The 27,133-nt window shown below is 60.3% G+C and overlaps 5 protein-coding genes across 5 annotated transcripts in view; 4 read left to right on the top strand and 1 right to left on the bottom strand.

Moving 5' to 3' along the window:
- TMEM185A (transmembrane protein 185A) overlaps positions 1 to 2,193 on the top strand; it is a 31,320-nt gene extending 29,127 nt beyond the window's left edge. The window contains exon 7 of the mRNA XM_030851844.2: positions 566 to 2,193. Within this exon, the coding sequence (XP_030707704.1) occupies positions 566 to 810 (245 nt within the window). The 3' untranslated portion in view covers positions 811 to 2,193. The remainder of the gene's footprint in view (positions 1 to 565) is intronic.
- Positions 2,194 to 3,938: 1,745 nt separating this feature from the next.
- On the top strand, positions 3,939 to 5,922 carry LOC132594595 (heat shock transcription factor, X-linked-like). The gene is made up of 2 exons (XM_060293004.1): positions 3,939 to 4,484; positions 5,440 to 5,922. The coding sequence occupies exons 1-2, from the start codon at positions 3,939 to 3,941 to the stop codon at positions 5,920 to 5,922; spliced, it is 1,029 nt and encodes a 342-aa protein (XP_060148987.1).
- Positions 5,923 to 12,781: 6,859 nt separating this feature from the next.
- Positions 12,782 to 13,555, bottom strand: LOC132594496 (melanoma-associated antigen 8-like). The gene has a single exon (XM_060292207.1). The coding sequence runs from the start codon at positions 13,553 to 13,555 to the stop codon at positions 12,782 to 12,784; it is 774 nt and encodes a 257-aa protein (XP_060148190.1).
- A 6,252-nt stretch (positions 13,556 to 19,807) lies between these two features.
- LOC132594430 (paraneoplastic antigen Ma6E-like) lies at positions 19,808 to 22,468 on the top strand. Its single transcript, XM_060291840.1, has 3 exons — positions 19,808 to 20,339; positions 20,520 to 20,774; positions 20,979 to 22,468. The coding sequence occupies exons 1-3, from the start codon at positions 19,808 to 19,810 to the stop codon at positions 22,466 to 22,468; spliced, it is 2,277 nt and encodes a 758-aa protein (XP_060147823.1).
- A 1,302-nt stretch (positions 22,469 to 23,770) lies between these two features.
- LOC132594594 (heat shock transcription factor, X-linked-like) lies at positions 23,771 to 26,092 on the top strand. The gene is made up of 3 exons (XM_060293003.1): positions 23,771 to 23,891; positions 24,032 to 24,624; positions 25,580 to 26,092. Exons 1-3 carry the CDS (start codon positions 23,771 to 23,773, stop codon positions 26,090 to 26,092), a joined length of 1,227 nt encoding a protein of 408 aa, XP_060148986.1.
- Positions 26,093 to 27,133: the final 1,041 nt, after the last annotated feature.

The raw sequence follows: 27,133 nt of genomic DNA, 5'->3' as shown, positions 1-27,133 counted from the left end.
GATGGTTTAGTGGTACCCAGACCAGAAGAACGGGCCTTGGAGAAGGAGCTTTGAGGCCTGGACCAACACACGCCTGCCATCTTCCCGGACTCCAGAGGGTGATGGAGATCCTTTTCTTGGGTGACATTCTTTGTCACACATGTGTTTCTTCTGGGCCGGGAAGACTGGAGGATGTTGACATAGTCCAGACACCGCAGATATTTGAGGCTCGTGAGAGCAATAGTTCGCATACTGGAGGACCCATCAGAATCCCAGGACTGCCCCCCGCCACCCCGCCACAGTTTCTGGTTCAGGAGGTGTGGGCTGGGGCCCAAGATCACATCCCTAACAGGCCCCAGGGAGACATCTGGTAGCTGCCAGTCCAGGAATGCCACCTGCAGAGCTGCAGAGCTGCAGGGCTTCCTTCTTACCCTTAGTCGGTATTGAGGCCTTGCTCAGGCTTCATTCCCAAGACATCAGGATAAAGCACTACAGCGTACAAGGAAAAGTTCTCATTCATGAAAGAAAAGTAACCTGAAATTCAATGGAGACTAGTGTTTGAGAAAGTACATTTCTTCCTTTTCAGGGTGGTTTGGGATTCGCAAGGATTTCTGTCAGTTTCTGCTTGAAATCTGCCCATTTTTGAGAGAATACGGAAACATTTCCTACGACCTCCACCGTGAAGGTAATGAGGAAACTGAAGAAACGCCAGTTCCAGAGCCTCCTAAGATCGCTCCTATGTTTCGAAAGAAGACCAGGGTGGTTATCACCCAGAGCCCTGGGAAGTATGTCCTCCCACCTCCCAAATTAAATATCGAAATGCCAGATTAGACAGCCCCTTCCGGGGCAGATCGTGAGAGGACCTGGCCCGCACTCTCTTCCGCCTTCCTCTGCCTCTCCGTTCACCTCCCCCACCCCCAGAACTGGAGCTGGAGCTGGGTCTCCGGGGACTTCATCTCATGCCTTGTTTGCACTCAATGCCTACCAATGACTCACCGCGACAGGACACGCAGGTGACAGGGGCCTGGAACACGCAGCATGGTGTGGGGTGCGTGTCAGCGGCTGTGGATCTGATGGAGGGAGCCTGTGGAGAGGGAAGAAGTGATTTCCCCCGGGAAGGTGCCTGTGGAGCTGGCTTGGAGCCATCCTGGGTGGCTGATTAGGCCTGAGCAGGAATGGCTACACAGCTGGTTTTCAAAGTGTGAAAATTCCCATCAAAATTGTTATTGAAAAATGTATTTTTGAACCAGGCCGGCCTGGCCGCGTAGCTCAGATGCCCCTGTTGTGGCGTAGTTAGGGGACTGTGAATGGGCCTCGGGCCGCGTGTGCACCCATGCTGCCTCAGCTGGCCTTGCTCCTGCCGTGGACGTCGTTTCTCTCTGGGTTTTTACTGGCCCCATTGGTGAGCCCTTTCTAATGGAGTGACTCCGTGCCTGTATAGTATTTATACAAATATTTTAGCGTTGTAATATACCGTGTTAAATCCTAGTTCTGTACAGTATATTCTGTTAAAGTATTTTTTTACAAGCTTGTACTGAAGACATACGTGTTCTGTTGCAGAAGTAGAGGCCAGTGGCACCCCCGTCCTGCCCATCGGGGTGCCACCCCTTCATGGGACATTGCCATTTCCCCTTCAATTTCTCCACAAACACAGCAGCTGCTACTGCCAGAACGGCCGCAATAAGCAAGAAACTGTGCTTTTTGCTAACATGCTGGGAACACTGACTTGCAGAAAGCCATACAGCACGACTGGAAGCTGGAGCACTGCAGAAGGGTGCCGAGACTAAACGTGGCCACCGGAGTGTGTGCGTTGAGGTCTGGGGCTTTGTGTCTGCCCCCAAGCTGGGCCCATGCTTTTAGCTAGGAGGACTACGACTCCAGGAGCTGGGGGTACAGCCACAAGTCAGAGGGAAGAAAGCAGATGCGATGGGAACAAGCAGGCCGTGAGTAAAAGAAGGTAAAAGGAGCCCTGGCATTGTCACCTGGGAGCAGGGGAGAGGGGGAGAGGGGGCAGCTGCTACCTTGTCTAAACCGGGCTCCGTTGACATCTACCGCGCCCACCGCTCCACCCTGGTGCCAGCCTGTAGGAAGCCTGTGCTGTCTGACGGGGACACTTGGAATGGTGCCAACTTTCCTGCTTGGTGTATAGCAAATGTAGCCCAATCCACTCTGTTTTTCCCCTTTAGCTGTTCAATAAACTGGTTCATCATTTTCCACGTGCACTGTGCGGGTCTTAATTTGGATATAGTCCAGGATGCTGGAAGTCCTGTCAGCGAGCACAAAAGGGAACCTTGAGCTGCCACCAGCAGCCGAGGGGAGCAGGGGTGGGTGAGCATCTCTCAGGAGTCTCCAGGGACAGCCAGAATATGCACTTCAGAGAGGAAAGCGGGAGGCCCAGGGATTCGCTGTTGGCGGGGGAGCACACGGCCACAATGCTGACAGCTGAGGAGGGGCCCGAGAGTGTTGGCGAGTTCCCAGACATTCTAAAGTGGAACTCGGCTTTTCAGTGGTCCTGAGGCATTGCCCAGTCACGTGGGCACCGAGTACCACTTACATCTATGCAAAATGCACTGTGATTTCTGGGTAGCTCACCCTAGCTGTCTCTAGAGACAGTTAACTCAGGTGGCGTTTCAGCCCACGGTTTGCAAGAATCGACAAGGAAGGCCACCTTTTGCTGGTGATGGAAGGCTTCCTGCAGGTAGCCAAGGGCCACCGATGGACCATTGCTTAAGCTCCTTAGATTCAAACTTGCCGTGAGACAGCACGCTTCTCCGTAACCACGGTAGCTGTGAGTTAAGTGGCAGGTACCTTGCCTCCTGCTGTATGTCCCCCTGAGTCCTCAGGACCCCACGAAGCACGTGCTCCTACGAGTATCCTCGTGGGGAAGCAGAGGCTCTGAGGGCGTGAGCCAGGCAGCTGGGGATCAGCAGGTCTGTGGTGCCGGCCTTGGCATCTTCTGGCCGAGCCCTCGCTCTCACCCACTGGGCTGGGCGCCTGGGCCGTGGGAAGGTGACGTATTGGGTTTGGAGGCGTTTCTGGGTCGTGGAAATCTCAGGAAGATCCTCGAGCCCGTGACCAGAGTAGGGTGGGGGGCATCAGTGGAGGTGGCCGCGCACGTGGGGAGAACGTGCCAGATGGGCGGTTGTGCATGGCCGCCTGTCTGATGTCCGAGCAGCAGGTCCCAGAGCAGGATGGCAGCACTCACGGCCTGGGCAAACCCAGACGGGGGTCCCGTGGACAGCGGTCGGCAGAAAGTGAGCCGCACCGTGGGTGAAGGCTCAGGGCGACCGCTCCGTCCCGGGTGATGGGAAACTAGGTGTGCAGAGTGGGACCAGCCTGGGGTGGACACGTGCAGGCTGAGGAGCCGCAGGGGACAGCGGCCTGACCTCCTCTGTGCCCAGGAGCTCACCCATCACTGCTGCAGCCCCTCCCTGCACCTCCTGTGGACCGACGGCAGGGCCTGGAGAGGGTCTCTGTGGAGGACCAGCTGCACGGCCTGTGACGGTGCCGAAACGGCAGGGTGCCTGCACCCTTGATTGTGGGCCCTGTCCCGGACGTTGCTCGTGCTTGAAATCATGGGTGCTGTGCACGGCCCGGAAGGCCAGGGGACACACAGGAGGACTTCTGACCTCGTGGGTCACACGTGGGTCCGTGCACGTCTGCCTGGCCCGGGGGCTCCGGGACCAGAAGGCCGTGGCCGGTTTGCACGAGCGCTCGGCCTGTGGCTCTGCACCCGTGCACGAGTGTCTTCGTGCCCCCTGCGATGACGGGCGTGAAGCAGGAGGCTGACATGCTGATGGGCCTGCCCTTTATGATGTCACTTCCTGGCTGGGCTGTGCTGTCACCCCCGAGCAACCGGAGCACTTCTGTGAGGGGCTGAGCGGGAGTGTGAGCCCAGGGTGCTGCCGGCCGCGCTGCACTGTCCCGTTTACGTGGCGGAGGGACACGCCGCGCTCCGCATGGCTGCGGACGAGAAGGGCCCCGCCGCGGGCATGGCGCCCGGCTTCGGCGAGGCGCCTCTTCCTCCCGACACAGCGGCTCCGGCCCTCGGCTCAAGGAGCTGCACCTCCCAGTCCCTCGCCCTGGACCAACCCGTGCCCGCGGGGCACCCCGACCTCAGGCTGCTGCCTGGAGAAGCCGCTTTCCAGGATTTGACGGAAGAGCCTTTGTTGAAAAGGCCTCGCACCGCCTGCGAGGCCGTGTGGGAAGGCAGCCTGCTCTTCCACCCCTTTCCCAGGAAGCTGTGGACGATCGTCCACAGCAGTCGCTTTGCATCCATTGGGTGGAATGAAGACGGGACTTGCATAGGCGTCAACAGGCCGCTGTTTCAAAAGGAGGTTTTGGACAGGGGCGGCCTAGACAAGGTGTTCAAGACAGAACGTGTGGAGAGCTTCATCCGCCAGCTTAACCGCTATGGATTCAGCAAAGTGTACCAGGACATGCACACGTCCCTCTGCGTGACCAACCTGTCCACGAAGGAGCGGCCCGCCCACGTCCTGAGCGAGGTAAGGAGGGCGGGGGACGGCGGGGGAGGAGCCCTCTCCAGGGGCTGAGCCGCTGGGCCCGGGGGTGGGGGGCGGGTGCCAACCCCGGGGCCGCCTGGGACGGCGGCAGGCGTGTCGGGAGAGCTTCCTTTAAAGGTGGTACTTGGGCACCGGCGTGACGGCCGGAGCTGGCAGTGCCACGCGCTGTGTTGGGACGTTGTTATGGGGGGACCCGAAGCGTTCTCAGCACAAGGACGTCACTTCTCTCCTTCCTCCTTTTCCCTTTGGTGTGTCTGTGTGAGGTGATGCGTGTGAACTGGACCCCCTGTGGTGATCATTTCACAGCACACGCGGGCAAGGCGTCATCCTGTACTCCTGACACGTGGGCAGTGCCGCTCGTGCCTGACACGCAGTCACAGCGGGGGACAAGAGGACACTGCTGCAACGCTGGCCCTTCCCGTCCTCCTGCTCGGGGACAGTGGCCCGCCGGGGGGAGGGGGGAGGTCTGTGTGCCCCCTTGACTCCCATAGCTCCAGAGCATCACTTGAGTGGGGGCGCAGGTCCTTTCCTGGGAAGCAGTCAGCGTCCCCGGTCTGGCCCCTGGAGGTGCTGGCCAGGGGGCGATTCGGACACTTCCTTAGAAAGCTACCGAACCTTGTTGCAGTCTCGTACCTGCAAACGCCAAGTCCCCTTTCGTGGGCCTTGTACTCGTCCTAAGGGGCCATTTTCAGTCATTTTCCAAGGGCGAAAGGTGATGGTGAGTGAGCGAGTCTCGGGGATGTCAAAGCTGGGGCACAGCGTCCTGCTGGGACCGGGTCCCGCTTTCTCCAAAGAGGCCCTGGGTCGGCTGGGGGAGGGCGCCCAGGGGCCCAGCCAGGCGGCTGCTGCTTGCGAGCAACTCTTTTGTGACTCGGGGTTTCCTTTTCTCTCTCAACCGCGACCTCAGTTACACTTCTACCACAGTCCCCTGTTTCAGAGAGACTGCCCGCACCTCCTGGTGAGGATGAAGCCGAGAGTGCACACTAAACCAGCATCGGGGCAGGTGGACGGCGAGCCGGCAGCCCCGGGGCACCTCCCGGCGCCCAGCACCGCGGAGCCGCAGGACGGCCTCCCACCGTCTCCTGAGCACATCCAGGGGACCCCGAGCTACCCGCAACTCGACCATGCCTCCGCCCTGGCCAGGACTGACTGTGTCGCTCCGGCCCCTCCTTGGACAGCAGCCGAGCCCCCCGCGCCGGATCCCAACGCGCAGATTCTGGTCCCTCTAGTCCCTGTCCTGGCAGAGGTGGCCCAGCCAGCCGAGGTCCCCTGGCTCTGCTGCGCCTGGCCTCCCGCCCAGATGAGTCCTCCCTGGCCCATGCCGGGCCTGGCCGCCGCACCCCCCCAAGTCCTCAGCCTTCCCCCCCCGCGCAGCTCCCGGGGGACGCGCTGCTGCCTCTTGCGCACCCTGGATGCCTGAAGTGGCCGCCAGGCCTGCCGCCTCCCTGACCTTGATCCGTCGGCCCCTGAGCCCCTTTGCTGCTGCTGCGTGGGCTCCCGCTCTTTCCTGGAATACCCGACCCCTCCAGGCAGGCCCACAGAGGACCCTGACCAGGCAGACCCTGCAGACACACGGAGGTGGTAACGCGGCCAGAACCTTGCAGGGCAGTAAAGAGCACGGGGACATGAGAGCGATGTTCCACCCAACACGTGTTTGGCGCCTCCGTCCTGGGCGTGGCTGAGCAGTTGAGTCCCCTCAGCAGGAAACGATGACAGGTGACAGCCCACCCCCGGCCCAGTGCGGGCACCTAGCAGGTAGCCAGTGAAGCCCCTCAGATGACGTGCCTCCACTCACTAGAAAGACCCTTGAAGGGCTGGACAAGCACAAGGAAGGGCCTGGCATCCACGGGTTCATGGTTGCGGGGACACCGTGTCCAGCAGAGTCTCGATTTGACAGATGAGAAGAGCTCAGGCCTCCCCTGGTCAGAGGCCTGAAAAGAGCCCTTACTGTCCTGAGACGCACAGGTGTGGAGGTGACGGTCCCTGGCAGGGGCCTGCGGGTGTTCAGTTTGGGGGTGCTCTCTGGTGTCTGGACAGCAGGATTGAGGTTTGCTTTTCACTGTGGGTCCTGCGTCTGGAGACATTTTCCTGGTTCTCTTTTCCTTGCCTTTCGAGCTAAACACTTCAAGGGCGCCATGCTCCACCACCCTCTGGGCGCTGGGGTGTCGCGCTTATACCGCGAGTCCTTGTGGTCAGCGCCCAGTGATGTGTACAGAGCACTGAAGGCCAGGGCGCACCCCCAGCTCACAGTTGCTGCCTCCACGTGTGGGGGATGGGCCGGGGGACCTGGCCAGGACTCTGTGGCTGTCACAGCGATAGGGCGACATCCCCTCCCAAACACTGCTAAGGAGGGGGCGGGGAGCGGGAATTGCCTGGAGTTCCAGGGGTTAGGACTCTATGCTTTCACTGCGGTGGCCCGGGTTCAATCCCTGGTCGGGGATCTAAGATCCCCCAAGCCTTGTGGGGTGGCCAGAAACACAGAAAAGAAAAAAAAAGGTGGGTTGGGGGAGGAGGGGAAGTAGACCCAAGGTACCAGGAATGATCCAAGCACCAGCAGCCAGAGGAGCCCCGGGTCTGCCCGGGTGAGGGGTGGTCCCATCTGCCGCTCCCGTCTGTCACAATGCAACAGCTAGTGCACGTCAGGGGGGTCTCTTGAGCAGCCCAACAGCAGCGCCCCAAGTGAACGATGCAAAAATGGACAGAGGGGACGGAAGAAACCGGTCTACAGTAGAAGTGGGAGACTTCGGTCCCCCCTGTGATGGATTCAAATGGATCCCCCAGCTCCCACCCCAACCATTAAGTCCACCTGTTGCAGTGCTAATCCCAAGGTGCATGTATTTGGAGATAGCACCCTTGGGGAAGTCAGTAAGGTTAAATGAGGTCACAAGGGTGGAACCCCAGTCCGACAAGAGCGGTGTCCTTTGGAAAGGAGGAAGAGACACCAAAGATCTCCCTCCCTCTCTCCCTCCCTCGCCCTCTCTTCCTCCCTCCCATCCTCCCTCTCTCTCTCTCTCTCCCCCTACCTTTCTCCCCCTCTCTCTTTCCCTCCCTCGCCCCCCTCCCTTTCTCTCTCTCCCTCCCTCCCTCTCTCCCTTTCACTCTCTCCCTCCCTCCCCCTCTCTCCCTCCCTCCCTCTTCCTCTCTCTCTTTCTCCCTCCTCCCCTTCTATGGCCCTGTCCATCCCTCTCTCTCCCTCCCTCCCTCCTTTCCTCCCTTTGTCTCTGCCCCTTTCTCTCCCTCCCTCCCTCTTTCTCTCTCTCTCCCTCCCTCCCTCTCTCTCCCTTTCACTCTCTCCTCCCTCCACCTCTCTCCCTCCTCCCTCCCTCCTTCCCTCCCTTTGTCTCTCCCCCTTTCCCTCCCTCCCTCCCTCTTTCTCTCTTGCTCTCTCTCTCTCTCTCTCCCTCCCTCCCTCTTTCTCTCTCTCCCTCCCTCCCTCTCTCTCCCTTTCACTCTCTCCCTCCCTCCACCTCTCTCCTACCCTCCCTCCTTCCCTCCCTTTGTCTCTCCCCCTTTCCCTCCCTCCCTCCCTCGTTCTCTCTCGCTCTCCCTCTCTCCCTCCCTACCCCCCCCCAACCTGTTCAGAGAAGCAGCCAAGTGAGGGACCAAGAGAAAACCAGCTGTCTGCGAGCCAGGAGGAGACGCCTTCCCTCACCTGAGACTGCACTTTCCAGCCAGTTGAGGTTGGACTTCTAGCCACCAGGACTGGCACCCAGTACATTTCTGTAGTTTTAGCCACCCCCTCTGTGGGACTTTGCTATGGCAGCTCTAAGCAGACTAACACAGCCTGCTTTCATTATGGGTACAGCGACCAGACAGCACCGCAGTAAGGGAATCACAGATTTGAACAGCACTGTACAAAGACTAGGTCTCATTACATGTGTAGACTATTAGCCCCAAGAACAGAGTAGACACGTGCTCGTCAAGCGTACCTAGAACGTTCTCCAGGGTACTCCACGCGTCAGGCCACACAGCATCCCTCAGTAAACTTAAGGGGATACAAACAAAAGGGCTGAAATCATACAAAGTATGTCCTCTGGCCAAAATAGAGTGAAATTAGACCTCAATAACAGAAGGAAATGTGGGAAATCTGCAAAGAGAGGGAAATTGAGCCGTGCGTCCCCAAATAACCGCATTAGTCTGGGACGATGCCAAATCCCACAGCACAGGATGAGGGGCTGAAACAGCAGACACAGATTCTCACGGTGGTTCCGACCAGGAGGCCGAGAGGGAGGGTCCAGCAGGGGTGGCTTGTACTGCGGCCGGTCTCCTTGGTTGCAGGTGGCCGTGCTCTTACCGCCCCTCACGTGGTCACCCTCTGTGCACGCACCCCCAGCCCCTGCCTTCTCTCCTTGCGTGTGCTGATCCGCTCTTCCCTCAAGGGCACCAGCCATCTTGGATTAGACCTCATCCTAATGGCCTCATTTCAACCTAAGAACCACTAACTCCAGTCACAGTGACATTCTGAGGTTCTAGGGGATTGGGGCTTCAACATGCAAATTTTGGGGGGACGCAGTTCAGTCCATAACAATAGCCCAGGAACGTACAAGACATCACAAGGGAAACTAGAAAATACTTTGAAATGAAGAAAACACATACCAAAGGCCCCAGGACTTATGGCACGCGGCCAAAGAGGCACTTGGGACCTAAAGCTGCAAACACCCGTGTTCCAATGGAGGCGACACCTCAGATCAACCGCCTCATCTTGAACGGGGACAAGCGAGAAGACGAGGAAGGCGAGCCCAAGCATTCTGACAACAAATGTTCACGAGAAAAGAAAAACTGCGCTAATCCACGTACGCGGGGATCCCAAGACGTGCACTGGTCGGGAATCCTCACAACATGGGGGAGGGCGCATCCTTCTTACACACTCAGTAACAAGAGCTACAGCCACCGACCACTTCATTTGCACAGGCTTTTTACAAGCAGGTCACATCATGGGGAAACCCTCACCAATGCTTTTGCCTGGTACTATTAGGAGGCCCATTTTACAGATGGAGAAATCGAGGCGTAGGGAGTCTCCATGATTTGATCAGCTTGTCACTAGAAGGACTCTTATTCAAGCTAAGCATCATATGCGTGCAAAGACCCATCCCCGCACTGGCCTGACCTGTCTCCCCAACAGTCAAGGGGGATTCAGCTGTCCTCCACGGGGTCCTACTACCTGACGCCTCAGGCCACATAATGGAGAAAACACAAGGAAGCCAGGCATTAGTGCCCATGAGAGCTGACACTGGATTCTGCCCACGTGGCCTCCCCAGCCCCATCAGGTCACCATCTCTCGTGAAAGGGACACGAGGGCCAGGGAGGAGGGTGAGGGTCTAGGACTGAGGGCGTGAGGATGGAGAAGGGTCCCGGACGTGGGGGTCCGAGGCACGGCCCTCTGAAGGCGGCTCCTATGCTCAGGCTTGGGCCCTGCTCTCTCCTTCCACTGCCCACTCTGCTCCCTTCTGTCCCAGCGGCGTGGTGGCCCCACGTTCTCCTGCAGGCTCACTTCCCCGGGCACACTGGCTGTCAGGCAGGCGGCAAGCCTGCATTCAAAGCACGGGGACCGCCGGGCTGGAGGACTCTCCGCATCCCCACGGGGCGTGAGTGTCTGTGCCCTTCAGGGCCCTGCGGATGCCCCTCCTCCTGGATGCTTGCTCACACGTGGCTTTACACCCTGCTGCTGTCTTGTGAATGTCACTTGGCTTCACACCCTGCATCCCGCCACCAACCCAGCCCTATCCCTGTGCCCAGCCCCAGCTCAGGGACCACGGACAGGCACAGGCCCGGGCCCCGCACTTGCTCACAAAGGCCCCTAAAGCAGCAGCCGGCGACATTTGCCACAGAGGAGGGTAGGCGAGAGCCAGGCAGGAGGTCAGCCCTTTGCCAAGGAGGCTGGAGCTCAGAGCAGACTTTAGCTGGGGCTGGGGAATGGGGGCTTCTCGGGAAACAGGGCCACGGCTGAGACAACTCACACCAGCCCCTCAGGGGGCAGGCTCAGCGCACGTAGAGAACGTCAGAGCTTCCCGCTGATGGCCAGCAGCTCCCGTGTGCCCTGCGCCGCCCTGGTCAGGACTGGCTGTGTGCCGGGGTGGTGTGTGCTCGTCCAGAGTCTACTGGGGAGGGCGCTGCTGCCCCCCTGAAAAGTGTCTCCCTGAATGTCCCTGGGGCGCTCTTGGCGTGTCCCGGCCGCTGCTGCGCTGCCTGCCACGGCCGTCCCTGGGCTAGCACTGTCCCCCATCAGTCAGTTCACTGCACGAACAGGCACTAGGAATCCCTGCTTTCCCCCGGGAGTGCTTACCATTTGTGATGACAAAATCCCCTTCTTTTCCGGCAGGAGTGTCTGAGCAGGTTCCATTGGCCCTGAAATTCTCCACCTTTTCCAAGTGCCCACCTGCTATATGGCAGGTGCTTCAAATCCAGGATCCCACGTAATGTTCACGTTGTCGTATGGCGCTCAGCAGGGAGGGCTGCCTCTTTAGCCCCCGGCGCCGTCTGCACCTCCCACTGCAGTGACCTCCCAATCCCATTAGGCCCAGGAGTTGCCTCTTCCTTTCGATGCCAGGTCACAGCCCAAACCTGTGGGTCTCTGATGCCGCCATATTTCTGCACCTGCCTGAACGCGGGGACACTGGCGGACGTTGCTTCTTAGTGGCTAGGACTTATTTCTAGAATTACTCTGATCCCAGACTCTGTCCTTCTCCCCTCTGGAAATTGCTTTCTTTTCATGACATCTCAGAGAATTTGCAGCTCCATAGGAAACGGAATAGAAAACCAGTCAAAATTGCTGTTCTGTGTGTTTTACTCCTGGAGGATATATTATTCAATTTGGATGTGTGTGTGTGTGTGTGTGTGTGTGTGTGTGTGTGTGTGTGTCTGTCGGCATGGAGGGAAGGGTGGTGATTTCCCCAGCTGGGTGCAGCTCACGCAAAGCTCCCAGGATTCCAGTCACACGGCGACTCCTTTCCACTTCGGCAGCCTCTCTTCTTTCAAACCCCCTATTTTCATTCATTTCATCCCACTGAAATCTAGACCTTGCTCACAAGTGGCCAAAGTAAACTCCAGGTGACTAAAATGGTCGTTTCCATACAGTTGGTAATTGGCTCTCCCAGGGCAGGGAGAGGAGGGCCAGCCCCGGGAATACCGAGCAGGGCTTCAAAGAGCAAGACCCTCATTTCTCTGGAAATCCTTGCAGATGGCGGCTATGAAACACCTACCTCTTCACTGTGGCCCACTGCCATGCAACCAGAGCCAGCACCCCTTCCTTCCTGCCCCAGGGCGAGATTTCTCTCGGCTTTATCCACGACCCAGAAGGACATCTCACAGCAATGTCCCATTTCAGACTTTCCCCTGCAACCCAAGACACACCCTCTGCATGTCTGGCTGCTGCCACCACCCAGCTTCATCACCATCACCTCCCACAGAAGGAACCCCCACTTCCCAAAGGCCCGAAGTGCCCTGGCTCGGGGCACTTAACACTCCAGGGCTCGCTCCTGGAGCCCCACCGCCTCGTCCCATGCTGTCTTATTCTGTGGGACTTAGGGGATGTCTCACCACCTTCCTCATGTGACAGTGGCTCCTAGACCATCACTCTAGGTGTGGGTGTGTCCTGCTTTTCCTAGCGTTCCCGCTACTAACACAGGCCCTTCCGGAGAGCAGAGGCTCCGTGGAGGTCTGCGGAATAAACAAGCCAGTGGGCAGGGGGCTTATTGACGCAGATGAACCTTCTCCTACTTTCTTAAAATACCCGTGCAAATCCAACTCAACAGAGATAGTTCGTTTTATTTACAGAATGACAGACAAGACAGGGAAGCAAGAATTGGAACAACAATGACTTTTATTTTTCTATTTCTTCCCCCATCTATATCACTGCTAAGGACTTCCACATTTCCAGAGCAGTTCTGATTCCAATTCCCTGTTATCTTGTACACAGTCACAAAACGAACTGGGAGATTTCCCAACCTCTCTTACAAAACAGCAAAACTCTTGTTCTTGAACTGAATTAGTGCAAATACCTGTAGGATTAACGTCATACACAAAGTTAGACACTGAAGCTTGTTTAGTCTTCTGTTCAAAGAACCAACATTTGAAAAATTCCTAAAGAAAACAGACATGGAAGTCCATGTCAACATACACAACAGGAACCCAAAATGCTGCACACCGGCTTCCCCCAACTCGTCCGGCTCTCACTGCTTAGAAGGCTGACCGCTCCCTCTTCAAACTCAGAGTGAAGGAGCAGCCCCCCTTCCTGCCCCACGGGAGAAGCTGCTGGACGTGGGACTGGCTGCTGCACTGGCTCAGGCTCCCTCTTCCTCATCGCTCACACTCCCTGCAGACACGGATGGGAAGAACCTGGGAGCCATGCTATTGCTCCTGAGCAGATGCTGCAGGACCTGACACTCGCTGGCCTCCGCGTAGGCCCGGGGACCCCACAGGAACTCGTAGCGGGCAGGGTCGCTGTGGGGCACCTGCCGGTACTTCAGGTAGCCCGTCTGCACCCACACTTCGGTGAGCAGCTCCCTCCCGCCACAAAACCCCAGGGTGCCTAGCTTTCCCCACACCTCCTCCTCAGGGACGCGGTCACCAAACAGGGTGACCATGGTCAGGACCAGCAGAGGGCGGCTGGCCTCGGGCGTGTGCTGCCAGCCGCTCAGCACTGCATCCCAGGTGAGGCCCAGGGTGGGGACCAGGACGTAGGTGCGCTCGCGGGGGTCCACCACCTTCACGTCCACGCCAAACAGCAGCTGCAGGCACTCGCAAACGAGGCGGAGGACCACGGGGAAGTGGTCCCGATGCTCCCGGACGACCGTACTCAGCATCTCCGCCTCGGAGGTCGGCTCCCCGGTACGAAACTTGAGGAGCAGGAACCCCACCAGGTCAGCCATCAGCACAACAAGTGCCTCGCGGGACAAGGGCTCGGCATAGGCGGAGAAGGAGGGGGCTCCAGGGGAGGCGGAGGACGAGGGGGATGCGGCCTCCTCCCCCGCAGCCCCCAGCAGCGGCGCCTCCACCGGACCCTGGGCCGGGACTGGGGCCTCAAGGTCGGCCTCAGGCTGGCGGAGCTCACTCATCTCGACCGGGGGCCTGATCACTGGGGTCGGGCCGCCCACGGGAGTGTGGGCAGGGGACCTCGTACCTGGGGTAGAGAGGGGGTGTGAGCGGCCTCGGCGGAGAAAGGCACCCTGGGCAGCCCTGACAAAGGCCACTTACAGGTCTCGTCTCAAGGGCTGCCCTCGGGCCTCACAGGGGCGCTCCTCCCGGGTGGCCTGTCCCCTGCCAACCTGAAGAAGGAAGTGAAGGGGCTCCTCAGGGTGCAGCCAGCACGGCCCCAGGTTCTGGGGCTGACAGGGCGGTGGGGTGACTTGGGTGTTGTGGGGTCCCCTCTGTTCTGGGAGGGGGAGCCCCTGGGTACACACTCAGGGCACGCACCTCCCCTTGGCTCCTGGCGCTGCCTGGGCCTCCTCTGCTCTGTGCCCTGAGGACACGGTCCTCAGACCTGGGCCTTCGCCTCCCGGGTCCTGGAGCCCCTGTAAGAGGAATGGAGGGCGCACCTCTTGTGTACACTGTGGCACAGCTCTGGGCCTCGGTGCTGGTAGGAGGATTGGGCCGGACTCTGTGAGGTCCCCCCAGTTCTGAGTTCTGGGGTGGGTGGTCCCCTCGGGGTCGCTCGTCGTGCTCACTGTTCCCCTTAAGGGCCTGGACCCTCCCCTTTGCAGGCCGGAAGGGAAACTCAGAACAGGACCCCGAATCTGAACAGAAAGCAGTGAGGGGGCCCCACAGGTGGCCGCACCTGCCCAGGGCCTCCCGAGGGTCCTAGGATGGGGAGATGCTGGGTCCTCACCTCCTCCTCACATCCTGCCTGGCCTCCCAGCGCTGACCACAGGGGCAGGTTTCTGTTGAGGCCCCTGTTCCAGGGCTGGGGGTCTGCTCAGTCCTCCCTCGGGGTCCTGGGAGTCCACCTTCTGTGGACCTGAAGGCTCACCCCTCACACCAAACACCTGACCTCCTGAGGACCCCGACCCAGAGGTCAGGAAACATCTCATCTGCTGACCGTGCTCTGGCGCCTCCAAGGCCCCCGCGGAAGGGCAAAGGATCCCTCCCTGTGTTGGGGTCTAACGTCCTCAGTCCTTCCTTCCTCGCGTGCAGGCTGGACTCTGGGCAGGACCTGGGATTGTCCCGTCTGCCAGTGTGAGTCCCTGCTCCTTATACCAGGTCTCCAGTCTCTCTGAGACCCTGACGTCAGGACGTCAGGACAGGCCTACCGTGCTCATCCCACCCCGGGGCCTCCCACGGCCACCTGCAAGGGCGGTGATATGGTGGGTCCCTTTTGTCCTCCCTCAGGGTCCCCTCAGTCCTGCCTAAGGGCCCTAATCTTAGTCCACCAGGGACCTGACATTTTACCCTCTGCCCTCATGAGACCCCGCCCCTTATCCCAGGTCCCCAGCTTCTCTGACACCCGGATGTCAGGAAGTGCTGCACGTGACGGCCTCCCAGGGCCAACTCAGTTCTGGGATGCAGGCTGCCCTCAGTACTCCCTCAGGGACCTCACCTTGACTCCACACAGGACCTGGGATTCTCCGCAGTGCCCACCAGACACCCCGCCCCTTATACCCCCTCTGCAGCCTCTCTGATACCCCGCCCCGTGCTCCCCCTCTCCAGGGTGTCTGAGACCCGGATGTCAGGAAGTGCTGCACCTGTTCATCCCGCCCTATGGCTGGAAGGGCCAACTCGGTCCTGGGATCCAGGTTCCCCTCAGTCCACACTCAGGGCTCTCACCCTGACTCTACATAAGACCTGGGATTCTCTCCTGTGCCCGCCTAGGATCCCGCCCCTTATACCCCCTTCCCAGCCTCTCTGAGACTCCGCCCCGTACTACCCCTCCCCAGCGTCTCTGAGACCCGGATGTCAGGAAGTGCTGTACCTGCTCATTCTGCCCTATGGCCTCCCAGGGCCAACTCTGTTCTGGGGTCCAGGCTCCCCTCAGTCCTCCCTCAGGGCCCTCACCTTGACTCCACGGAGGACCTGGGATTCTCTCCCGTGCCCAACAGACACCCCGACCCTTATACCCCCTCCCTAGCCTCTCTGAGACCCCGCCCCGTACTCCCCTCGCCACCGTCTCTGAGACCCGGATGTCAGGAAGTGCTGCACGTGCTCATCCCGCCCTATGGCCTCCCAGGGCCAACTCTGTTCTGGGGTCCAGCTCCCCTCAGTCCTCCCTCAGGGCACTCACCTTGACTCAACGAAGGACCTGGGATTCTCTCCCGTGCCCACGAGACACCCTGACCCTTATACTGCCTCCCCAGCCTCTCTGAGACCCCGCCCCGTACTCCCCTCGCCACCGTCTCTGAGACCCGGATGTCAGGAAGTGTTGTACGTGCTCATTCTGCCCTATGGCCTCCCAGGGCCAACTCTGTTCTGGGGTCCAGGCTCCCCTCAGTCCTGTCTCAGGGCCCTCACCTTGGCTCAACGAAGGACCTGGGATTCACTCCCGTGCTCACCAGACACCCCGACCCTTATACCCCCTCCCTAGCCTCTCTGAGACCCCGCCCCGTACTCCCCTCCCCAGCGTCTCTGAGACCCGGATGTCAGGAAGTGCTGCACGTGCTCATCCCGCCCTTTGGCCTCCCAGGGCCAACTCTGTTCTGGGGTCCAGGCTCCCCTCAGTCCTCCCTCAGGGCCCTCACCTTGACTCCACGGAGGACCTGGGATTCTCTCCCGTGCCCCCCAGACACCCCGACCCTTATTCCCCCTCCCTAGCCTCTCTGAGACCCCGCCCCGTGCTCCCCCTCCCCAGCGTCTCTGAGACCCGGATGTCAGGAAGTGCTGTACGTGCTCATTCTGCCCTATGGCCTCCCAGGGCCAACTCTGTTCTGGGGTCCAGGCTCCCCTCAGTCCTCCCTCAGGCCCTGGGAAGTGATTAGCCCATGAGGGGGGAGCCCTCATGAATGAGATTACCTCCCTTTTAAAAGAGGCCCCAGACGGCTGCCTCATCCTCTTGTGCCATGTGAGAAGATGGCTAGTTGATACAGCTAGACAAGAAACCAGTCCATATAAAGAAGAGCTTTATTACTATTATTTATTACTCAGCCGTACAAAGGAACGAAATTGGGTCATTTGTAGAGCTGTGGATGGATCTAGAGACTGTCATACAGAGTGAAGGAAGTCAGAAAGAGAGAAACAAATATCGTGTATTAATGCACATATGTGGAACCTAGATAAATGGTACAGATGAACCTGTTTGCAGGGCAGAAATAGAGACACAGATGTAGAGCACAAACATATGGGCACCAAGGTGAGAAAATGGTGGGGGCGGGCGGGGGGTGTGATGAATTGGGAGATTGGGATTGACATATGTACGCTAATATGTATAAAATGGGTAACTCATAAGAACCTGCTGTATAAAAAAATACATAAAATAAAATTCAAAACAAACCAAAGAAATAAGAATAGGTTTATGACATTATCAATCACAGTAGAAAACCACCTGTAAAGACAAATGGACGTACTTGCCACAACGGGCTCTGCATCGCCAAGTTCGCTCCCCCAACTCCGCAGCCTCGCAGGAGGCCTTCCTATTGGTGGAAGGCCAATGGGCGTGTCTTTTGCTTCCGGAGGCGCCAAGCCTTGGGACCTCAGGCCCTCAGTGCGCATGGCTACTGCTGCTTCCGTAGCAGAGCGCCTCCTCACGTGCTCTTCTGATCCAACCAGTTTCTCGGTAAAGAGACGTCTAGAACTTTCTCCCTCATCTTCCTGGGGCTTCCGGGAGCACCCGGAAGCCCACGTGGCGTTCGCACAGAGTGCCTGGGACAGTCGGCGGCACAGTTCCTGGCTGCTCTGCTGAGACGAGCTCTTCAGCCCCTCGTGAGCGGGACTCCGGAGCCATCCACAGAGTCAGAGCGAGTCAGGAGACAGGCGGGGGCTTTGCCGGGGGCTGGACTCCGCAGGTACCGGGGGCCCCGGGAAGGAGTGGAGGTCGGGGGAGGGCTACGGGCTGCTCGGTTGGGAGTGGGGGAGCGGCGGCGGAGGGTAGCGGGCTGAAGGGGGGCTGAGGGAAGGGTCCCCCAGTGAGCGGGTCAGAGGGGAGGACCGCTGGCTTCTGGGGTGGCTGGTGGGGGGCGTTCTGGAGTCGGGGTGCAGAGGGTGGGGCTAATGGCTAAGCGTGGGGGGGGCCTGAGCGGAGGGCTTCCTGCTGGTCGGGTGGGGCCGGCCTTGGGGGCCAGAGGAGAGGACGACTGGCTGCGGGGGTGGGGAGGACGGGACGAGACGGGACGGGCCCCACCCCCGGGGCCGAGACGGGAGGGGAGGGCTAACGGCTGCTGCGTGTGGCGGGAGGAAGGCTGAGGCGGGGGTCGATGGGGAGGACTCCCGGGCGCGGGTGCGGTAGGCGTTAGGGGAGCTCCCGGCGGGGCGGGGCGTGGGGGGGGGGGAGGACGCTCGTGGCAGTTAGGGGGCTCCGGCTCCCGGGTGGGCGGGGGCAAGACGGGTGGGCTCTGCGTCTGGGGTACGAGAAGCGAGAGCCCCTGGCGCTGAGTGTGCTCGGGGGAGGACTCCCCGGTGTGGGGAGGTGAGAGAGGCAGTCTGACCTCTACGCATGGCGGGGCGCCCGGCTTCCGGGGCCCAGAGCGGAGCGCCACCAGCTGGTGGGTGGGGGAGGGTGTATGGAGGGGATGTAGTGCGAGGGGTCGGGGAGGAGCCGCCTGGCCACGGGGGCGGGGGGGGGGGGGCGTAAGTGAAGCTGAGAGGGGGAGGCGCTGGGGCTGCTGTGATCTGGTGGAGGCTGTTGGCCATGGCAGATGGATTTGTGGGGGTTCAGGGAGGGGCTCTGGCCCACTGCATTAGGCATCGAGAGCTTCAGGTCGCCTCTGTCCGGGTGGCACAGGAATTGCAGAGGTGGGTGGGCAGGGCAAGACCCTGGCCTCCACACAGAGTACACAGATTCTTTACGAGGGTGCTTTGCACATTCACCCGGACACGCCATACCAGAGTTGTAAAACAGTCTCCATAAATTTAGCAGTATTGCAAGTTTCCATGATAAGTTTTCTCATCACGGGGGAATTTTATTTGATGGTACTAATGATAATATATCTTCAAATATTGGGAAACCCATGGATCAAAGAGAAAAATCACAGGGGGACTTAGAAAATATTTCCAAGTGAATACTAAAAAAGCACAACTTACCAAAATTAGTGGGAGGCAGCAAAAAGCGACAGGAGGAAACTGTATTCCTCTAAATGCTTCTGTTAGAAAAGAGTCAGGACATAAAATCAGTGAGCCAACAGTCCATTGAGAGATGCTAGAAGAAGAAGAGCAAAGGAAACATAAAATGAAGTAATAAGAGAGCTAAGAGAGGAAATCAGTGATAGAAAGCAAATTATGGACACGGTGAACGAAGCCACGCGCTTCTTTCAAAAGAGCAAGGAAACCGAGCAAGTCCTAGAACGATGAATCACGGAAACGTAGAAAGAACGCTGATCCCCAATATGAGGAATGAAAGAGGGCCAACGTTACGGATCAGATGTACATTAACAAAGAGGATATAGGGGAATATTATGGGACATTATGGAAATGTTTATGCTAACAAATTGGAAGACTTGAAAAATTCCTTGGGAAAAAGGCAGCTTCCTAAAACTGAGGCCAGAAATGTAGAAAAGGTGACGAGCCTTCTATCTGTCTTTTTTAAAAAAATTATTTTATTTTACTTTATTATTGTTTCTTGAGTCGTACGCAACAAGTGCTCTTTTGTTATTATTTTTAAATTTTATTTTTACTTTTGGCTGCGTTGGGTCTTTGTTGCTGCGCGCGGGCTTTCTCTAGGTGCAGCGAGCGGGGGCTACTCTTCGTTGCGGTGCGCAGGCCTCTCATTACGGTGGCTTCTCTTGTTGCAGAGCACGGGCTCCAGGCATGTGGGCTTCAGTAGTTGTGTCACGTGGACTCAGTAGTTGTGGCTCGTGGGCTCTAGAGCGCTGGGGTCAGTGGTTGTGGCGCGTGGGGTTAGTTGCTCCGCGGCTTGTGGGATCTTCCCGGACCGGGGATCGAACCTGTGTCCCCTGCACTGGCAGGTGGATTCTTAACCACTGAGCCACCAGGGAAGTCCCTAGCCTTCTATCTTGTAAATAAATGTAATTTATAAAAAAAGTTTCCTAAAGTCAAACAAACCAAACAGGGCAGGGAGGTGCTCCAGGCTGCTGCTGTGAGGGGCACTAGGGTGGGCTGTGTGGCACAAACATGATTCTCTCCTCTTTGCACCCACAGGCCGATTCCCACACTTCAACAGCCTGTGCACACCTGTTTGATCGCTTCCCCCCACCCTCAGGTCCTCGAAGATGGCGATGGCTCTGGCGGTATTGCGGGACTGGTGCAGGTCGATGGGCGTGAATGCTCAGCGATCTCTGCTCATCCTGGGAATCCCAGATGACTGCAAAGACCAGGAATTCCAGGAGGTTGTGCAGGCTGCCCTGCGTTCCCTGGGCAGGTACCGAGTGCTGGGCAAGGTCTACAGAAAGGAGCTGGGGTCGAGTGTTGCCCTGGTCGAGTTTGCTGAGTGTTTAAATCTAAGCTTGCTCCCCCGCCAAATACCAGGCAAGGGAGGGCCCTGGACTGTGGTCTGCCTGCCCCAGGCCCCTGATGCTGATTCACAGGATAGACCCAATTGCCCTGCGCAGCCCCAGGGACAAGCAGTGGTTGGCAGGGCGGGTGAGGCAGGAACTGCAGGTCACTCAGGAACTGCAGGGGAGGAGGAAGCTGCAGGGGAGGCGGGAGTCGCAGGTATGGAGGGAGACACAGGTGAGGAGGAAGCCTTAGGTGAGGAGGGAGCTGAAGGGGAGGAGGGAGCTGCAGGTGAGGAGGGAGCTGAAGGTGAGGCGGGAGCTGCAGGTGAGGAGGGAGCTGAAGGTGAGGCGGGAGCTTCAGGTGAGGAGGGAGCTGAAGGTGAGGAGGGAGCTGCAGGTGAGGAGGGAGCTGAAGGTGAGGAGGGAGGTACAGGTGAGAAGGGAGCTGCAGGTGAGGAGGGAGATGAAGGTGAGGAGGGAGCTGCAGGTGAGAAGGGAGCTGCAGGCGAGGAGGGAGCTGAAGGTGAGGAGGGAGCTGCAGGCGAGGAGGGAGCTGAAGGTGAGGAGGGAGCTGCAGGTGAGGAGGGAGCCTCAGGTGAGGCAGGAGCCGCAGGTGAGGAGGGAGCCTCAGATGAGGCGGGAGCTGCAGGCGAGGAAGGAGCTGCAGGTGAAGCAGGAGATGAAGGTGAAGCAGGAGCTGAGTCAGATGAGGAAGGAGCTGCAAGTGCGGAAGGAACTGAGGGTGAAGCAGGAGCTGAGGGTCAAGCAGGAGCTGAAGGTGAAGCAGGAGCTGAGTCAGATGAGGAAGGAGCTGCAGGTGACGACGGAACCTCAGGTGAGGCAGGAGCTGCAGGTGAGGCAGGAGCTGCAGGTGAGGAAGGAGCTGCAGGTGAAGCAGGAGATGAAGGTGAAGCAGGAGCTGAGTCAGATGAGGAAGGAGCTGCAGGTGAGGAGGGAGCTGAAGGTGAGGAGGGAGCTGAAGGTGAGGAGGGAGCTGCAGGTGAGGAGGGAGCTGCAGGTGCGGAAGGAGCTGAGGGTGAAGCAGGAGCTGAGGGTCAAGCAGGAGCTGAAGGTCAAGCAGGAGCTGAGTCAGATGAGGAAGGAGCTGCAGGTTACAGAAATGTTGCAGGCGTGGCAGGACTTCTGAGTATGGCAGGACCCACGGGCGGGGCAACGGCTGCGCCTGAGGAAGCAGTTGTGACAGCGGCAGGCGCCATGGGTGAGGCAGGGCCCGGGACCCAGCAGTGGAGGCAGGCCTCGCAGCCCGTGCTGGACAGCATGGGCTACCAGGAGCTGGGAACCTTCTCTGGGATGGAAGAGCCGGGCCACGGGGAAGGGTCCTCTGAGAGCTGGCTGGAGCAGGCCAGCCACACGCTGCACCTGTGGCGCCACGTGTCTGAGAGGGAGAGGAGGAGGAGGCTGGTGGAGAGCTTGCGCGGCCCCGCGCTGGACCTCCTGCGCGGCCTCCTGGCGGAAGATCCCGAGCTGGCTGCCCAGGACTGCCTGGCCGCGCTGGTGCAGGTGTTTGGGAACAAGGACCCCCGGGGGAGTGCTCGGCTGAAGTTCGTGACCTGTGCCCAGCGGCCCCAGGAGACTCTCTCTGCGTACGTGATGCGCCTGGAAGGCCTGCTGCAGTCGGCCCTGGAGAAGGGGGCCATCCACCCGGCCATGGCGGACCAGGCGCGCGCCCGGCAGGTGCTGATGCGGGCCCGGCTGAACGACACGCTCCGGGACACGCTGAGGAGGAGGCGGCTGATGAGGAGGCCTCCCGGCTTTGCGGAGATGCTGCGGCTCATCCAGAAGACCGAGGCCTGGGACGCCGACCCGGCTAGCAGGGAGCACTTCCCAGGGCAGGAAGAGGCCCGTGTGGACGTTGGAGTCCTGGCAGCAGCCGCCCAGGCCGCCCCGGCCCATGAGGCCATCACCGCAGGCACCACTGCACATGGCACCAAGGCCTCCCCGGCCGGTGAAGATAGCACCGCCCAGGCCGCCCGTTCCAAGGAAGGGCGCGCCGAGGACCACCCGGCACGTGAGGAGGCCAGTGCGGCAGTTGCCGGCACTGCCCAGGCTGGCGAGGCGGCCCCTGAAGACCATGGTGCCACCAGGGCAGCCCCTGAAGACCATGGTGCCGCCAGGGCAGCCCCTGGCCCTGGGGAGACCAGCAAGGCGTCCACGGCCACTCAGGAAGATGGAAGTGCTGCCGCCCCTGCGGGCCTAGGTCAGGCAGGACCCTCAGATGCCCCCGGGGTCCCCATGCCTGGCCGGATGGGCAGTGCTTCCCCGGTGGCCCCAGGAGGTCCTGGCTGGGAGCCAGAGGGCCTCGCCCAGGCAGGAGGCCAGGAGGCCGAGGAGGGGCTCAAGCCCATCCCAGAAGAGCCGGGAAATGAGGACGGGGCTGCAGAGATGAGCCCCCCGGGGTCCACCTCGGGCCAGTAGGCTCAGCAGGCCCCAGGGCCCCCACGCTTGGAGGCAGGGGGAGGCCAGGCCTGGCAGCCTACTGGCCCCATATTAGGGGCCACTCCAGGTGCCTGGGCCTCCCTCCTGAGAGGGGACCCCTATTCATCATCCCCTGGGGCAGGTTGCTCCCTGTACTGGCAAGCCCAAATGTGTCCCTGTAGGCCCCAGAGGGACCCAGGTGTCAAGGAACCCCCCAGCCCCCGCTCCCCTCCCACCAACACACACACCCTAGCCATCGTCCCCCCGCAGAGCCCTGAGGTGCGCCACGTGCCAGCCAAGGCTCTGGTCTCTGTGGGCCAGTGTCGTGAGCTCAACGTGTGCTTTCTGGGCATAGATTCAGGCCCAGCGCTGCCTGTTGTTGTGGAAATGTGCATGTGTTCTCCTCTGAGCAGTTCCCCCAAGCCCTGCGCGGCGTGGAGACCCCGAGCCCAGTCCCAGGAGCCGGCGGGAAGGACGGGATGGACGAGGTCACAGCCAGCGCCCACCCCAGGACCTGGGATCCCACCTGCGACCTTCGGAAGGAAGACCTTGACCGGGGCTGCAGGAGGTCTGCGGGAGGCCCCCCAGGGCTTGTGTTCTGCTGGGCCACCCCGTTGTTCCTCGGGACTCCACGTCCCCGGCTCGGTGGCGTGCGCCCTGCTGTGGGACTGTCCTGTGCCCGCCGTAGGGCAGGGCCAGGCCCCGGGCATGTGGGCCAGAAATGGAGGGTCTGCCCTGGGGGGAGCGGGCATGGCCGGCGCCCATCTTCCTGGCGAGAGGCCACCCGCGGGGCCCTCAGGAAGGGAGACTGTGGGGAGATGGAGGGCCGCCGGGTGGGGTGTAGCGGAGGCACCTTTTTGAGGACCCTGGGTGGGGCCGGGACCCGTGAGCTCCGGTGGCCGTTAGAAGTTCCTCTGTGTGTTGTTATGCCCTGTGTTCAATGGTTTCAGTCAATGTTTCTCTTTAATAAATTTCCCTGAACGTTTCATCTGAGTCTGGCCTCTGCTGTGGGTAATGGAGGGAAAGGGCTGCTGCGGGTGAGGGCGGGGGTCCAGAGTCCGATTCCTGCTCAGCACCCATGGGACACCTCTCCAGGGAGAGGGTAAGGTAGGCACTTTGCAGACCCAGACATCATGAGGGTTTTTCTTCCAGTTCATAGGTGAATTGTAATGTTTTAGCGCCCTTGACCGTGGGCCGCGTCTCGGGCGATGCTCGTGCTTGAAATCATGGGTGCTGTGCACGGCCCGGAAGGCCAGGGGACACACAGGAGGACTTCTGACCTCGTGGGTCACACGTGGGTCCATGCACGTCTGCCTGGCCCGGGGGCTCCGGGACCAGAAGGCCGTGGCCGGTTTGCACGAGCGCTCGGCCTGTGGCTCTGCACCCGTGCACGAGTGTCTTCGTGCCCCCTGCGATGACGGGCGTGAAGCAGGAGGCTGACATGCTGACGGGCCTGCCCTTTATGATGTCACTTCCTGGCTGGGCTGTGCTGTCACCCCCGAGCAACCGGAGCACTTCTGTGAGGGGCTGAGCGGGAGTGTGAGCCCAGGGTGCTGCCGGCAGCGCTGCACTGTCCCGTTTACGTGGCGGAGGGGCACGCCGCGCTCCGCATGGCTGCGGACGAGAAGGGCCCCGCCGCGGGCAGGGCGCCCGGCTTCGGCGAGGCGCCTCTTCCTCCCGACACAGCGGCTCCGGCCCTCGGCTCAGGGAGCTGCACCCCCCAGTCCCTCGCCCTGGACCAGCCCGTGCCCGCGGGGCACCCCGACCTCAGGCTGCTGCCTGGAGAAGCCGCTTTCCAGGATTTGACGGAAGAGCCTTTGTTGAAAAGGCCTCGCACCGCCTGCGAGGCCGTGTGGGAAGGCAGCCTGCTCTTCCACCCCTTTCCCAGGAAGTTGTGGACGAACGTCCACAGCAGTCGCTTTGCATCCATTGGGTGGAATGAAGACGGGACTTGCATAGGCGTCAACAGGCCGCTGTTTCAAAAGGAGGTTTTGGACAGGGGCGGCCTAGACAAGGTGTTCAAGACAGAACGTGTGGAGAGCTTCATCCGCCAGCTTAACCGCTATGGATTCAGCAAAGTGTACCAGGACATGCACACGTCCCTCTGCGTGACCAACCTGTCCACGAAGGAGCGGCCCGCCCACGTCCTGAGCGAGGTAAGGAGGGCGGGGGACGGCGGGGGAGGAGCCCTCTCCAGGGGCTGAGCCGCTGGGCCCGGGGGTGGGGGGCGGGTGCCAACCCCGGGGCCGCCTGGGACGGCGGCAGGCGTGTCGGGAGAGCTTCCTTTAAAGGTGGTACTTGGGCACCGGCGTGACGGCCGGAGCTGGCAGTGCCACGCGCTGTGTTGGGACGTTGTTATGGGGGGACCCGAAGCGTTCTCAGCACAAGGACGTCACTTCTCTCCTTCCTCCTTTTCCCTTTGGTGTGTCTGTGTGAGGTGATGCGTGTGAACTGGACCCCCTGTGGTGATCATTTCACAGCACACGCGGGCAAGGCGTCATCCTGTACTCCTGACACGTGGGCAGTGCCGCTCGTGCCTGACACGCAGTCACAGCGGGGGACAAGAGGACACTGCTGCAACGCTGGCCCTTCCCGTCCTCCTGCTCGGGGACAGTGGCCCGCCGGGGGGAGGGGGGAGGTCTGTGTGCCCCCTTGACTCCCATAGCTCCAGAGCATCACTTGAGTGGGGGCGCAGGTCCTTTCCTGGGAAGCAGTCAGCGTCCCCGGTCTGGCCCCTGGAGGTGCTGGCCAGGGAGCGATTCGGACACTTCCTTAGAAAGCTACCGAACCTTGTTGCAGTCTCGTACCTGCAAACGCCAAGTCCCCTTTCGTGGGCCTTGTACTCGTCCTAAGGGGCCATTTTCAGTCATTTTCCAAGGGCGAAAGGTGATGGTGAGTGAGCGAGTCTCGGGGATGTCAAAGCTGGGGCACAGCGTCCTGCTGGGACCGGGTCCCGCTTTCTCCAAAGAGGCCCTGGGTCGGCTGGGGGAGGGCGCCCAGGGGCCCAGCCAGGCGGCTGCTGCTTGCGAGCAACTCTTTTGTGACTCGGGGTTTCCTTTTCTCTCTCAACCGCGACCTCAGTTACACTTCTACCACAGTCCCCTGTTTCAGAGAGACTGCCCGCACCTCCTGGTGAGGATGAAGCCGAGAGTGCACACTAAACCAGCATCGGGGCAGGTGGACGGTGAGCCGGCAGCCCCGGGGCACCTCCCGGCGCCCAGCGCCGCGGAGCCGCAGGACGGCCTCCCACCGTCTCCTGAGCACATCCAGGGGACCCCGAGCTACCCGCAACTCGACCATGCCTCCGCCCTGGCCGGGACTGACTCTGTCGCTCCGGCCCCTCCTTGGACAGCAGCGGAGCCCCCCGCGCCAGATCCCAACGTGCAGGTTCTGGTCCCTCTAGTCCCTGTCCTGGCAGGGGTGGCCCAGCCAGCCGAGGTCCCCTGGCTCTGCTGCGCCTGGCCTCCCGCCCAGATGAGTCCTCCCTGGCCCGTGCCGGGCCTGGCCGCCGCACCCCCCCAAGTCCTCAGCCTTCCCCACCCCGCGCAGCTCCCGGGGGCCGCGCTGCTGCCTCTTGCGCACCCTGGATGCCTGAAGTGGCCGCCAGGACTGCCGCCTCCCTGACCTTGATCCGTCGGCCGCTGAGCCACTTCTGCCATCGCTGCGTGGGCTCCCGCTCTTTCCTGGAATACCCGACCCCTCCAGGCAGACCCACAGAGGACCCTGACCAGGCAGACCCTGCAGACACAAGGAGGTGGTAACGCGGCCAGAACCTTGCAGGGCAGTAAAGAGCACGGGGACATGAGAGCGATGTTCCACCCAACACGTGTTTGGCGCCTCCGTCCTGGGCGTGGCTGAGCAGTTGAGTCCCCTCAGCAGGAAACAATGACAGGTGACAGCCCACCCCCGGCCCAGTGCGGGCACCTAGCAGACACCTGGAGAAGCCCCTCAGACGCCCTGTGCCCACCCACTAGAAAGACCCCTGAAGGTCTGGACAAGCACAAGGAAGGCCCTGGCACCCGCGGCTTCACAGTTGCGGGGGCATCGTGTCCAGCAGGGTCTCGATTTGACAGATGAGAAGAGCTCAGGCCTCCCCTGGTCAGAGGCCTGAAAAGAGCCCTTACTGTCCTGAGACGCACAGGTGTGGAGGTGACGGTCCCTGGCAGGGGCCTGCGGGTGTTCAGTTTGGGGGTGCTCTCTGGTGTCTGGACAGCAGGATTGAGGTTTGCTTTTCACTGTGGGTCCTGCGTCTGGAGACATTTTCCTGGTTCTCTTTTCCTTGCCTTTCGAGCTAAACACTTCAAGGGCGCCATGCTCCACCACCCTCTGGGCGCTGGGGTGTCGCGCTTATACCGCGAGTCCTTGTGGTCAGCGCCCAGTGATGTGTACAGAGCACTGAAGGCCAGGGCGCACCCCCAGCTCACAGTTGCTGCCTCCACGTGTGGGGGATGGGCCGGGGGACCTGGCCAGGACTCTGTGGCTGTCACAGCGATAGGGCGACATCCCCTCCCAAACACTGCTAAGGAGGGGGCGGGGAGCGGGAATTGCCTGGAGTTCCAGGGGTTAGGACTCTATGCTTTCACTGCGGTGGCCCGGGTTCAATCCCTGGTCGGGGATCTAAGATCCCCCAAGCCTTGTGGGGTGGCCAGAAACACAGAAAAGAAA

The sequence above is a fragment of the Globicephala melas genome, chromosome X (assembly GCF_963455315.2).
Source record: "Globicephala melas chromosome X, mGloMel1.2, whole genome shotgun sequence".
Classification (NCBI taxonomy): domain Eukaryota; kingdom Metazoa; phylum Chordata; class Mammalia; order Artiodactyla; family Delphinidae; genus Globicephala; species Globicephala melas.
Note: the sequence above shows the minus strand (reverse complement) of the source record. Positions and strands in the feature narration are given on the sequence as shown.

Bases quoted from the DNA above. Each gene is read 5' to 3' on its own strand.
- LOC132594430 (XM_060291840.1), top strand. From the start codon at position 19,808: ATGGCGATGGCTCTGGCGGTATTGCGGGACTGGTGCAGGTCGATGGGC. The intron at 20,340-20,519 runs GTGAGGCGGGAG...AGGGAGCTGCAG, and splicing joins AGGTGAGGAGGGAGCTGAAG to GTGAGAAGGGAGCTGCAGGC. The intron at 20,775-20,978 runs GTGAAGCAGGAG...AAGGAGCTGCAG, and splicing joins AAGTGCGGAAGGAACTGAGG to GTGAGGAGGGAGCTGAAGGT.
- LOC132594595 (XM_060293004.1), top strand. From the start codon at position 3,939: ATGGCTGCGGACGAGAAGGGCCCCGCCGCGGGCATGGCGCCCGGCTTC. The intron at 4,485-5,439 runs GTAAGGAGGGCG...CCCCTGTTTCAG, and splicing joins CCGCCCACGTCCTGAGCGAG to AGAGACTGCCCGCACCTCCT.
- LOC132594594 (XM_060293003.1), top strand. From the start codon at position 23,771: ATGCACGTCTGCCTGGCCCGGGGGCTCCGGGACCAGAAGGCCGTGGCC. The intron at 23,892-24,031 runs GTGAAGCAGGAG...TGCTGCCGGCAG, and splicing joins TGCCCCCTGCGATGACGGGC to CGCTGCACTGTCCCGTTTAC. The intron at 24,625-25,579 runs GTAAGGAGGGCG...CCCCTGTTTCAG, and splicing joins CCGCCCACGTCCTGAGCGAG to AGAGACTGCCCGCACCTCCT.
- LOC132594496 (XM_060292207.1), bottom strand. From the start codon at position 13,555: ATGAGTGAGCTCCGCCAGCCTGAGGCCGACCTTGAGGCCCCAGTCCCG.